Genomic DNA, 14,203 nt, shown 5'->3' on the forward strand with positions numbered 1-14,203 from the left:
TTTTAAATAAATTAAACGAATATGCTTTAACTACAATAAATGTAAAAAAAGTGATTTCAAAAGGATGATCAGGTGATAAACCGAAAGGACGATTGAAAAAGACAGATGATAAATCGAAATCGTGATACGTTACGTGCCAGATGATTTATCCTTTGTTCCACTTTGGGCACGCATGCAATAGGTTCGCCACGCCTGTCCTAAACGAATCCAAACACGAATTCATATCGTAGTGTTATATCATGCGTTAACAAATACAAATCTGAGGTTTTCAATTCATTGCATTACAATGGAGATAAATGGAAAAATCTTCGCAGATCTGTTTCGAATTATCGCAAAATACCACTTGAATATTCAGCAATAAATCATAATTTTAATATTTCATTGTTTTCAGGTGATGATGACTGTGGAGCTTTAGAAGAATATAACGAATGTGGAATTGCGTGTCCAGTCACATGCGAAAGTTACCGAAATCCAGTAAGGATCTGTAAAAAAATGTGTGTTCCAGGTTGTTTTTGCAAATACGGATATGTAAGAGCTCCAAGCGGCTTGTGCATACTTCCAGAAGAATGCGATTCTGATTAATTTAAGAGTGATTTTAAATCATTCTTAAACAAATAAAAACGAAAATTTTCGAAATATTTTGTAATTTTTATTACATTTCACATGTTCTGTTTTAAAGATTTTTCATTTAAAATTAGCAAAGCAAAACTTTTAAATATCGTAATATCATATCAAATTAATATCGATGATATTTTTATCTCAAATTTTCATTAAAAAGTTTTCATAATTTTAAATGGAACGTTTCAGAAACTTTCATTGAATCGTTAAGGTTAATTCCATGAAGATACTATAGTCGACACTCTGGCGTTGTTGTATAAAAGGTATAATTCGTGAATTATTCTATTTTTAAATTAATATAATTTTATGTAATATTTTTATAAAGTAAAAGTACTTATATTCGGTACAAATAAAGGGCCAGCAAAGCAATTTGGATGGTACCTAGAACATCGTGATACCTCGAAACTTTATATTTTATAATTATAAAAAAACATTATACAAAAGTGATTAAAACTTTTTCTATTTAATTCGTTTATTTTTAAGGCTATCGGACATTGATAAGTTTTTATTTTTGGCCCACCAATGACCTAATGGATAAAACACCCAAACACTGGTTCTCACCCGATCAATATCCTCATCACGTGGAGATTACTGATTTTCTTTACGTATCTAACATCTAAACGCACACTTGGCGGTGCGTTCGTTACAGATCACAATTTCTTTCATTGTTGTTTTAAAATGTATATAATGCGATAATAATTCCTTCAAACTGTTTATAATGAAATGAACTTTGGAATAATTAGTAATGAAATAAATCTGTAATGCATCGTCAAGTGTGCGTTTGAAAACCGAAATATTCTTTTATTACAGTTTGGTACAGATCGGGCAGAAGGTTCAGGAATTAATAATAGGAATGAAATCAGGAGGAGCACATATTCTATTATCTATATACCGTATATGTATCTATATACGGTATATAGATAACAGAATAGGTGCTCTCCTGATTTCATTCCTTTTATTAACTCCTAAACCTTCTGCCCGATCTGTACCAAACTGTAATAAAACAATATTATAATGGAGCAGCCGCTCCAGGCGCTAAGTCCTAGTGGGCGTCTCAGTGGTAAAGAAAATTAAAGGATATAAATTAGCGGCAACCAAGGGGGCGCCATAATAGGATCTAGCTCCACCCTAAAACTTGCCTCTGGCCGGCACTGTATATACCGTATATAAAAACACATACGAAACCGCCGAGTCCAACAGCAATTCCGACAAAATATAATGATACTGTGGAAACGTGTAATCCATCAGACTAAGCAGTTCCGAGAAACTGTTCTGTCGAAAGAGTTTGGACTCGAATCAGTTCCAACAGTTCCAGTCCGGGAAATGTTCTGGCCCACCAGTGGCCAAGCGGTTCCGTTCCCTGAACACTGGGAGTTCAGTCGTGGGTTCGCGCCTAGCCAGGACGGGTTGGCCACGTGAAGTATTCCGGGTTCTCTTCGCGTCTGTAACGCATGAATAGGGGCCAGTAACCCTTAAAAAGACATCTCGGAAACCATACCCTAGGCAGATCGCTTAAGTGTTGCGTTGCCATAACTTAACCAAACAAACAAACCGAAAAGCGTTCTAATTCCAGCTCGTTCGCTCTATTACTTGACGGCTTTCTTCTACCGAGTCTTATGATTCAATTCTCACTTTTGTAAATCGTTCACGCCTCGTCTCATCTCTACGGGCCTTAATTTATACATTTAGAAATTAATCATAATTAGGAANGAAACCGCCGAGTCCAACAGCAATTCCGACAAAATATAATGATTCTGTAAAAACGTGTAATCCATCAGACTAAGCAGTTCCGAGAAACCGTTCCGTCGGAAGAGTTTGGACTCAAATCAGTTCCAACAGTTCCAGTCCGAGAAACGTTCTGGCCCACCAGTGGCCAAGCGGTTCCGTTCCCTGAACACTGGGAGTTCGGTCGTGAGTTCGCGCCTGGCCAGGACGGGCTGGCTACGTGAAGTATTCCGGGTTTTCTCCGCGTCTGTAACGCATGAAATTGTGGGATTGTGCCAGTAACCCTTAAAAAGATATCCCGGAAGGCAACCCCTAGGCAGATCACCCAAGTGTTGCGTTGCCGTAACTTAACCAAACAAACCGAGAAGCGTTCTAATTCCAGCTCGTTCGCTCGCTTACTTGACGGTTAGCCTCTACCGAGTCTTATGAAATGTGAATCGTCCATGCCTCGTCTAATCTCTAAAGGCCTTAATTTATACATTCAGAAATTAACCATAATTAGGAAAAACGCACGAATTTCTTTCTAATTTTTAATTATGAAATTGTATATTCTAAGAATAAACTTTATACTACGTTCGCACACAATCCACGACTCACTTCGATCTCGATTTACCTACAATCTGAATTGTGACTGTCGCCAGTCGTCAGTCGTCATGCTGTTCGCACAGGCAATCCGCTCAAGAAGAACCCGGCTGTTACACGCGATAATAAGACTGACATAACTACGAGGTAAGTCACGAACACCAACAAACAAAATGGAAGTTTTGGTTAGAAATAAATACTTTTTTTTGCCGTATATCTAATAATAGACAGATGTCATCGTCTCTCCAGATATCTTTTTTTATTTTTCTGTCGATAGCCGGACACGTGTTCAGCAGCCATCTTGTATTTTCTCGCGCGCGTGGGATTGTGGAATCTCTCTTATGACTGGATCTAGTTTCAAGAACTCTCTCGAGTCGATCGCGATTTAACCTCGTTTGAGTCGAGATTGAAACGGTCGAGAGAGGTCACACCACGGAACAGTCTCCGACCTTGGTCACAATGTAGATCGAAATGCTCGGTGCGAACAGGGTATTACATTAGGTATGGATAAAACGGCCAGCTTAATATCCAAAGGGTGGAAAGAGTCAAATATACAAAACAAATTGGAGATTAAGCCTATGCTAAATATTAACAATCTTATGACTATATACTGTGAAAACAGAATAAATTTCGTTTTCAATGGATTTTTCGGGTTGTTCTTTTTTAATATATAAAATCTAAGTTTATGAAGTTTTAACGCTTTTACCGATTAACCTTGTATAAGTTTTTGAAAATCCTTGTTTCTTAATCTTATCATTAATTATCTAAAATATCAGTAACATTGTAAACCAGATGCCCCTTTCTCAGTCCGAAAATTTGTATGTATATATAAGCCACTTCCTTCTATTCAGAATCAAATTTTCAAGATGAAAACCATTCTCTTATTCGCTACTGTCTTTGCTGTTGCTATTGTCCTCGCAAGAGGTAAGATATAATGTAATATTATTTTTGTTTGCACAGTTTGCACAAAAGTGTTCAAATTAGCTGATATTCTTTCATTGCATGAAAATACGTACAAGAATTTCCCTTGTAATTAAAAAAAATTGAACACTAATTTTGCGTATCTCTTGCAATGAAAGTTCTGTTTACAAGATGGATTTGTGTTGGATTCATTCTGAAATTCACGGATAGCTAGAGTTAAGATGATATTTCCCGTTCCTTATCCATGTTAATCCATTGAAATTAGTCGGCCTGTTAAGAGAACGAGATTTTTTTTTAAACTTTCCTCCCTGTGAGCATAGAGAGGTGAGTTTCATCAGTCGGTCGATTAGTCAATATATCAGTCGGTCGATTAGTCAATATTTAGTCAGGACGGTTCATCCCCAAAAAATTCCTGGGATTTTTTTTTATCCATCAGGATTCGATCCCGAGTCAACCAGGATAGCAGAATGACACCTTAATCACTCGGTCATCTGACCGAAAAGACGATGAGATTATATATATATTTCTATAATGAAGTCACCATATTGTGAGTTTAATTCCTCCTAATAAATCATCATGAAGATGAACTTCATTCATGGTGGTTGATGTTGAATAGTTTATATCGTGGTGTCGTGTCAGGTATTAGCAAATACAAATTCGAAGTTTTCAATTCATTGCAATAAAAGGAAAAATCTTCGCAGATCTGTTTCGAACTATAGCAAAATACCACTTGAATATTCAGTAATAAATCATAATTTCAATATTTCATCGTTGTTTTCAGGTGATGATTNTTTGATAAAAAAACTAATCTATTTATTCATATATAAGTAGTGTTTTTCACAACATTAGATAATAGAAACATCCGGTGACGGCGTCATTCGAGAGCTTCCGACGGACTGTCGACAGTGACGATGCGTGTCACGGGGGAGGGGTGCGGTGAAAAGCGAGTAAAAGTTTGCTGAGAGATAGAAACAGTGCCTAATCCTCGTTAATCGATTCAGAACGATTTTTAAATGTTTTTTTTGATAAGATAAATAATATTTGCGTATGGAACTAAAGAGCAGCTTCACATCCAAAGAGCCGCATGTGGCTCGCGAGCCGCAGGTTGCCGACCCCTACCCTAGGCAGATCGCTTAAGTGTTGATTTGCCATAACTTAACCAAACAAACAAATTGAGAAGCGTTCTAATTCCAGCTCGTTTGCTCGCTTACTTGACGGCTTGCCTCTACCGAGTCTTATGATTCAATTCTCACTTTTGTAAATCGTCCAAACCTCATCTCATCTCTAAGGGCCTTAATTTATACATTCAGAAATTAATCATAATTAGGAAAAACGCACGAATTTCTTTCTAATGTTTAATTAGGAAATTGTACAGTGGGTGATCAGTTAACGAACATAATCCGTTCCAAGACTTTGTTCGCAATCCGAATTGTTCGTTAACCGATTATCGATTTACCATAGGTTTCTATGAAAATTTGATTAATTCGTTCTGGAATTCTTGCATTTTTATTAGTCATGTTTTTCCCATTTGTGAGAGTTAAAGAATCTGTCCAATGTCTCTTGCTTTTTTCTCTTCCTCATGATTTTTCAGAAGTAATTTATAGCATTGTAATTGTAGAGATCCCTAAGCCTATTAACCTCAATCTGGTTTGGATGCCATTTTAAGATTGTTGTTCTGGCATCCTCCCACTTTTTCAAGATCTCTTGAAAAAGTGGGAGTTAAAAGCGGATATATGCCGATATAGCAGATATCGGAATAAATCCGCTTTTTCAGAAGAAAACGTAAAAGAATTTTTCTGTCAGAAATATAAAAGGCTGGAATTACAAGGAAGAGTTTCAAAGTTCGGGGGAATACTATTCGATCGCTATATACCGGGTTGAACGTCGATGTCGACGTCTCCCGCGCTCCGAAAAGTTTTGAATTGTTGCGTGAAGACAAGGGAAGACAATCGGTATTCGTTATTTTACGTCGCTTCTTCTTGTGTTTGTTCAGTGAAGTGTTCGTTGTCCGATCATAAAAATCTTTCGCGAAAGTGTTCGTTAACCGATCACCCACTGTATTTTCTAAGAATAAACTTTACAATAGGTATGGATAAAACGGCCTGCTTAATATCCAAAGGGTGGAAAGAGTCAAATATACAAAACAAATTGGAGATTAAGCCTATGCTAAATATTAACAATCTTATGACTATATACTGTGAAAACAGAATAAATTTCGTTTCTTTTTTTATAAATTTTTCAATGGATTTTTCGGGTTGTTCTTTTTTAATATATAAAATCTAAGTTTATGAAGTTTTAACGCTTTTACCGATTAACCTTGTATAAGTTTTTTGAAAATCCTTGTTTCTTAATCTTATCGTTAATTATCAAAAATATCAGTAACATTGTAAACCAGATGTCCCTTTCTCAGTCCGAAAATTTGTATATATATAAACCCTCTGTTTCGATTCAGAATCAAATTTTCAAGATGAAAACCATTCTCTTATTCGCTACTGTCTTTGCTGTTGCTATTGTCCTCGCAAGAGGTAAGATATAATTTAATATTATTTTTGTTTGCACAGTTTACACAAAAGTGTTCAAATTAGCTGATATTCTTTCATTGCATGAGAATACGTACAAGAATTTCCCTTGTAATTAAAAGAAAATTGAACACTAATTTTGCGTATTTCTTGCAATGAAAAGTTCTCAGTTTACAAAATGGATTTGTGTTGGATTCATTCTGAAATTCGCGAATAGCTCAAGTTAAGTTGATATTTCCCGCTCTTTATCCATTTTAATCCATTGAAATTAGTCGGCCTGTTAAGAAAACGAGATTTTTTTTTAAACTTTCCTCCCTATGGGCATAGAGAGGTGAGTTTCATCAGGTCCATAATGGGTCGTTCGATTGGTCGGACGGTATCAGGACGGTTCATTCCCAAAAAATTCCTAGGATTTTTTGGGGATGAAACCAGAAATCGAATCCTGATGAATAAAAAGAATTTTATTCATCAGGATTCGATCCCGGGTCACCCAGGATAGTAGAATGACACCTTAATCGCTCGGTCATCTGACCGATAAGACGATGAGATTATAGATATACAGTATAGCGTCGGTTATCCGAAAGAATTCCAGTCGAAAAATTTAAATTTTCGCTAGTGCTGTGGCGCTGCAATCTTTGGCTACATCTTGGGCTACTCCAATATTTTTTTTGTTGTTGTGTTTTCTTTAGTATGCAGCAGTGGCTCTTTTGTGTGGTGTTTTTCTGAGGACTGTGTGTCATGCTGAATAGAACGTTTTTGATACTAGATTAGCTTCTAAAGTATAATTTTTTTGTTTTTATACTTTTCATTATATTTATTTTGTTTGTAAAAAATAAAGAAATAATTTTTAACGATACAATAGCCACGATTATTATTTTAAAAAGTTTACGTTATGCTTAACATCGACGAAAAATCAACGCAAAGCGAAACGCAACGGAGAAAAATTTCAACGGGATAGGTTAATGTATTTTTCGTATATAATCGGTTATCCGAAAAATAAGTTATCCGAACAACCCCAGTTCCCAATTGATTCGGATAAACGACGCTCTACTGTAGTTCTATAATGAAGTCACCCTATTGTGAGTTTCATCTCTCCTAATAAATCATCATGAATAAGAACTTGAGATTCTTCATTCATGATAATTCATGTCGAATAGTCCATATCGTGGTGTCGTGTCATGCATTAGCAAATACAAATTCGAGGTTTTCAATTCATTGCAATAAATGGAAAAATCTTCGCAGATCTGTTTCGAACTATAGCAAAATACCACTTGAATATTCAGTAATAAATCATAATTTCAATATTTCATCGTTGTTTTCAGGTGATGATTGTGGGGATTTAGAAGAATTTCGAAAATGCGGAACTGCGTGTCCAGATACCTGCGATAATTATCAAAATCCAGTAAGGATCTGTAACAAAATGTGTGTTTCAGGCTGTTTTTGCAAAAAGGGATATGTAAGAGCTCCAAGCGGCTTGTGCATACTTCCAGAAGAATGCGAATCTGATTAATTTAAGAATGATTTTAAATCATTCTTAATTAAGCAAATAAAAATCTTGAAAATTTTCGAATTATTCTGTAATTTTCATTACATTTCACATGTTCTGTTTTAAACATTTTTCATTTTTAATTTACAAAAGCAATAATTCTAAATAATTTCATACCAAAATTAATTAAGGTATATCAATGATACTTTTCTTTCAAATATTCATGAAATGTTTTAACAATTTTAAATGGAACGTTTCATAAACTTTCATCGAATCGTTAAGGTTAATTTCATTAAGAGACTATAGTCGATGTTTTGGCGCTGTTGTCTAAAAGATCAAATTCGGGAATTATACTATATTTAAATTAATGTAATTTTATCTAATATATTCATCAAGTACATTCCTCAAAAGTGAAATCGCAGCACCATGAAGGAATGCGTGTAGCCACATGCACATTGCAGGATCGGTAGAGGTGGCATATATGAAAATGATTAAAAGAACAAAGACGCACAGACACTTGTTTATTCAGTAACTAATATGAACCCCACTGGCAGCTGTACAGGTCGCTATACGGCGAGGCATGCTATCAATGAGGCGATTAATTGCTGCCTGAGGTATCCCTTGCCAAACTGTGTATAATGCAATGCTCATGTCGCCTACGGTATGTAGCAGTGGTTCTCGGTGCACCAACGAGGTCCCAAAGGTGTTCGATGAGAAATAGATACGGCGAGGCTGCCGACCAGAGAAGGATGTGAATTCTGTTCAGGCTGGTGAGAATTCAGCATGCGACGTGCAATCGGACATTATCTTGCTAGAACACTGTATCGGGTGCAGCCTGCACCAGAGGCCGAACCACAGGCTCCCAATTCATGTGACGTACTGGTCCGCTGTCAGAGCACCGAAAATGTGCACCGGGATTGTGCACTGATCGAATATGATGCCATCTCAAACCATAATGCCCAGTGTGAAACCGTCGTGACGCTCGGTGAAAAGGGCTGGCACATAGCGTTTTCGGGGATACCACTACACTCTTCCGCGGCCATCATTGCTTCACAGACAGAGGTGGGATTCATCTGTAAACAATATTTAGTGGTCCTGTTGCGATGACGACAACACTGTGTAGCCCTGTGTAGAGCGGTTTGGCAGCCTCGTTGCTGGTTGCCTTGTGTGCAGCCCGAGTTCATGTAACCAGTTGCGAATGGTTTGGGTGGACACAGATACACCCGTTGACGGTGACAGGTTTCGGACGTCACGTCCGTAGCGAAATGGTCCCGACGGGCCGTTGGCGAATCTGCCAGTCTGTGTATTCTGTTGTAGCTGGTGCGATCCACTTCCTCTTCGACGTGTTCGCAGATGTTCCTGAGTCTATCATGTCACACATCTCTGGATGGTACTCACATCCTGCCCAACACGCACGGCAACTGCGTGCATCGACAAACCGAGATTACACAACTTCAGGATACGGTCTCGTTCCCCAGTCGTTAACTGATGGTATTCGGTTCGCTGTTGTCTCCGAGACATTTTCTACGCTTCTTCTATAGTTTGGCTGCCACGAACCGTCGCTGATAACATTTGCGGTTCGAACCGGTTGCTAATCTTTTTAGCCCGAAACTGGGCACCACATGACCGGATGCGTACGGCAACTTAATCATTTGCATATCTCTGTCACCTCTACAGTCCTGAAATTTGCATGTGGTTTGTGCACATTCCTTCGTAGCGTAGAGATTTCAATTTGAAGAGTGTAAAAGAATTTATATTGGGCGCAGAGCCATTTTGATCGTGTCCCGAACATTGTGAGACCTCAAAATTTAATATTTTATATTTATAAAAATACATTATACAAAAGTGATATAAATTAAAGAGTTTTTTTTAATTACTTCGTTTATTTTTAAATCTATCGGAGAGGAATGAAATCATATTTGTGTGCCGAATTGAAACAACGCTTAAACACTGGTTTTCACCTGATCAATTGACTTGTCACCTGAAGTTTTCGGGTTTATTTTATTTGTCTAACACCTAAATGGGAACCACTTTCTCAAAGAAAGTCCTCCAGACAGATCCCCAAGTGTTACTTGTCTTATTTCATCGATCCAATCTCTACTTTCGTGAATTGTCCATGAACTGATATCTCTTTCGATTTTTATGCATTCAGAAGTTAATTATAATTAGGGAAAACACACGAAGCAAGTTTTTTCAAACTTTTAATTAAAAAATTATGTAGTATAAGAATAAATTTTACAATATTTACTTCAAATTTTCTTTACTCGGTAATCCGCCTCTATCACCCCTTTTCTTAAATACTCACGTATTGCACAAATACAACGCAGACAACGATCTTAGGATTATTTTTCATATTTTATGTTATAACTCTTTCTGTTTTTTTCTTTACTTTATTGTAATTTGACTAGTTTTTTGGGGGGACTTATTATATATGGGGATAGAAACCAACTGCCTGACGGCATTTTCGAGAGTCAGCGTAATAAATAAATAAATAAATAACTGAAAAGAGATACCATAAAGCGCTAACGCAAGCATGCAAATAGTCGTGTTACAAAAATGCCGTTTAAATTTGCAACTATAGAATACATTGGCAGTTTTTTAAGTATTTTATAAATAGCTATGCATGATCCATCGAATTTCAAAAAACGAATTGAAACATTGATATATAAAGAACATTCTTGCCGATCAAAATTATCATTAAAAATATGAAGAGGGTAGCATTTTAAATACACGAAATATCACTGTAAAATAGCTTAACGACTATTGTAAAATTTCACTTAAAGAATAAATAAATATTATACTCTAGACAGATCGTGTTATTTTATTTTATTTTTTTTTTACTTTTTCCGCTATGGGCATTAAGAGGACCTTTCCTGAGATTATAAATATTATGCGTTTGGCCATGCCCACAATGGGCCAGCTGGATGGTGAGGAATAGACCCGACATATTCGAGGCAAAACATTTCTTGAGGTTGTTCGTCCGGNAAGAACAAAGACGCAACAGACACTTGTTTATTCAGTAACGAATATGAACCCCACTGGCAGCTATACAGGTTGCTATAAGGCGTACTATCAATGAGGCCTGAGATATTCCTTGCTAAACTGTGTCTAATGCAATGCACATGTTGCCTACGGTATGTGGAGGTGGTTCCCGGTGCACCAACGAGGTCCCAAAGGTGTTCGATGAGAAATAGATACGGCGAGGCTGCCGACCAGAGAAGGATGTGAATTCCGTTCAGGCTGGTGAGAATTCACCATGCGTCGTGCAATCGGGCATTATCTTGCTAGAACATTGTGTCGGGTGCAGCCTGCACCAGAGGCCGAACCACAGCCCCTCAACTCGTGTGACGTACTGGTTCGCTGTCAGAGTACCGGAAATGTGCAGCGGGATTGTACACTGATCGAATATGATGCCATCTCAAACCATAATGCCCGATGTGAAACCGTTGTGACGCTCGGTGAAAAGGGCTGGCACATAGCGTTTTCGGGGATACCACTACACTCGTCCACGGTCATCATTCCTCCACAGACAGAGCTGAAAACAATATTTAGTGGTCCTGTTGCGATGACGACGACACCGTGCAGCCCTGTGTCGAGCGATTTGGCAACCTCGTTGAAGGTTACAAGTTGTGACCTTCAGTTCTGATATTTTATATATTTTTTATTTTAATATAAAAATTTTANACATATTTTTCTCCAGGTGGTGTTTTGTTGACTTAAAAAATTTTAATTAATGCTTTGTTTTCTTAATTTATTTTTTCTGATAATTTTTTATTTCATTTTTAGCATATTTATGCAATAGTATTACTATAATAAGTTCATTTATGCTATAATAAGTCAACATGTTATAAATATTCAGTTGTGACCTTCAGTTCTGACATTTTATATATATTTTAATTTTTTATTTTAATCTAAAATATCAGCAAATGTTACGTGTATTACTACTGGTAATCATACGTTTACTAGAAAAATTTATATTCTGTTCGATATGAAGTGAATAAAGTATATTAGTTCTTTATATTAGTTGATAGCAGAATAAAGTTTTGATTTCAAACAATGTTTGACATAATGTGCGATAATTTCACAACGAATAAACGTACATGCATAAGTGTTATATCGAGTTGTACTGTACAAAACAATATTCTACGTCTTTCTGCTTATTGCCAGCAAAAAACTAGTTAACTAGACAATGTTAATTTTGACAAAAAGTTACAAATTATCAAGTTTAAATGTCAGTTCTGATATATATTATTATTTTTTTCTTATAAATTTTTCTAATAAAATGTATTGAAAAATATCGTATTTAAAACTAAAAATATTAATAAATGTAAGTGATTTTTTCATAAGAATATAATGATAATTTGATTTTTGGTAAATTTTTAAAATAATATCGCCTGACTGACCTATATTACCTTAGGAGGCAATATAGGTCAGTCAGGCGATATTAACGTAAACAAGATGTCGGGAGTCAAGGATTTAATATCCAAAGGGTGGAAAGGGTCAAATATATAAAACAAATTGGAGATTAAGCCTATGCTAAATCTATGAAATGTTTATAGATCTTTCCTTGCACTTTGTTCCTGTATCTGTTTTCTTGATATTGACTCTTATGCATCTTCTTCTGATTGCACAACAATTACCGGCACGGTTTCATAAGTACTAGAGTCCTATGGTAAATATTAACAATCGTATAATTAAATACTGTGAAAACAGAATAAATTTCGTTCCAGTGGATTTTTCGGGGGTTTTTTTAATATACAGTACTGTATATAAAATCTAATTAAATAAAGTTTTAACGCTTTTATCGATTAACCTTGTATAAATATTTGAAAAACCTTGTTTCTTAATCTTATCATTGATCATCTAAAATAACAGTAACATCGTAAACCAGATGTCCCTTGCTCAGTCCGAAAATTTGTATATACATATAAATCCTCTTTTTCGATTCAGAATCAAATTTTCAAGATGCAAACCATTCTCTTATTCGTTACTGCCGTTGCTGTTGCTATTGTCCTCACGGTAAGGTATAGTTTAATATTATTTTTATTTGCACAGTTTGCACAAAAGTGTTCAAATTAGCTGATATTCTTTCGTTGCATGAGAATACAAGAATTTTCTTCCCAATAAAAATATTGAACACTTATTTTACGTATTTCTTACAATGAAAAGTTTTTACAAAATGGATTCGTGTTGAATTCATTCTGAAATTCGTGAATAGCTAGAGTTAAGTTGATATTTCCTGTTCCTTATCCATGTTAATCAACTGAAATTAGTCGGCCTGTTAAGAGAACGATATATTTTTTTTTAATTTTCCTCCCTGTGGGCATGAGAGGTGATAATGGGTCCATAATGGGTCAGTCGATTGGTCAATATATCAGGATGGTTCATCCCCAAAAAGTTTCTGGGATTTCTTTATCTTTAATCACTCGATCATCTGACCGATAAGAAGATAAGATTATAGATATAATTCTATAATAAAGTCACCCTATTGTGAGTTTAATTCCTCCCAATAAATCATCATGAATAAGAAATTGGGGTTTTTTCATTCATGGTGATTGATGTCGAATAGTCCATATCGTGGTGTCGTGTCATTAGCAAATACAAATTCGAAGTTTTCAATTCATTGCATTACAATGGAGATAAATGGAAAAATCTTCGCAGATCTGTTTCGAATTATAGCAAAATACCAGTTGAATATTCAGCAATAAATCATAATTTAAATCTATTTATATAACCCATTGAACGCATGCCCGTCCGTCCGCGTAACGGTATGCCAAAAACGGGCACTAGAGGCGCTCTGGCGATGATTTTAAAGTAACAATAAATTATTTTTATTTGTAATAGAAATTTATTATTGATATGAATTTATTATTTATACCACGGAATGGTATAAAGAATTATTATATGCCTTGCCTTATTACAGTAGAACCTCGATTATCTGACCCCAATTAACCGACACTTCGGTTAACTGACCGTCCTAGTCGGCAAATTTCAAATGTCCGCTAATGATGTGGCGCTACAATATTTCACTATGTCTTGGCTACTTTAATATTATTTTTACGTGTTTTAGCTGGCAACCCTCATTCGACCATGAAAGGGAGCCAGTATTTAAACGAGGCTTAATTTTCTAATTTTTAACGATACAATAGCGACGATTATTATTTTTAAAAATTTTTGTTAGGCTTAACATCGATGAAGTAGGTTAATAGCGATATACTAATATACTAATATACTAATTACTGGGATATAATAATATACTACACTAATAATGGATTTTTTCATACTTTTCGGTTATCCGACTTTTCAATTATCCGACCAACCCCAATTGAGTTGGATAGACGTTGGTATCAAC

The 14,203-nt window shown here is 35.9% G+C and overlaps 1 protein-coding gene across 1 annotated transcript in view; it reads left to right on the top strand.

Annotated features, from left to right (window-relative positions):
- The window catches only part of LOC111634102 (SCO-spondin-like), a 60,568-nt gene that overhangs the window by 42,489 nt on the left and 3,876 nt on the right, over nt 1-14,203 (top strand). The window contains 4 exon segments of the mRNA XM_023378779.1: nt 221-580; nt 3,733-3,849; nt 7,688-7,872; nt 8,686-8,913. Of these exon segments, the coding sequence (XP_023234547.1) occupies nt 221-580; nt 3,733-3,849; nt 7,688-7,872; nt 8,686-8,913 (890 nt within the window).

Source organism: Centruroides sculpturatus, unplaced genomic scaffold (genome assembly GCF_000671375.1).
Source record: "Centruroides sculpturatus isolate CEXI.00-Female unplaced genomic scaffold, Cexi_2.0 scaffold823, whole genome shotgun sequence".
Lineage (NCBI taxonomy): Eukaryota > Metazoa > Arthropoda > Arachnida > Scorpiones > Buthidae > Centruroides > Centruroides sculpturatus.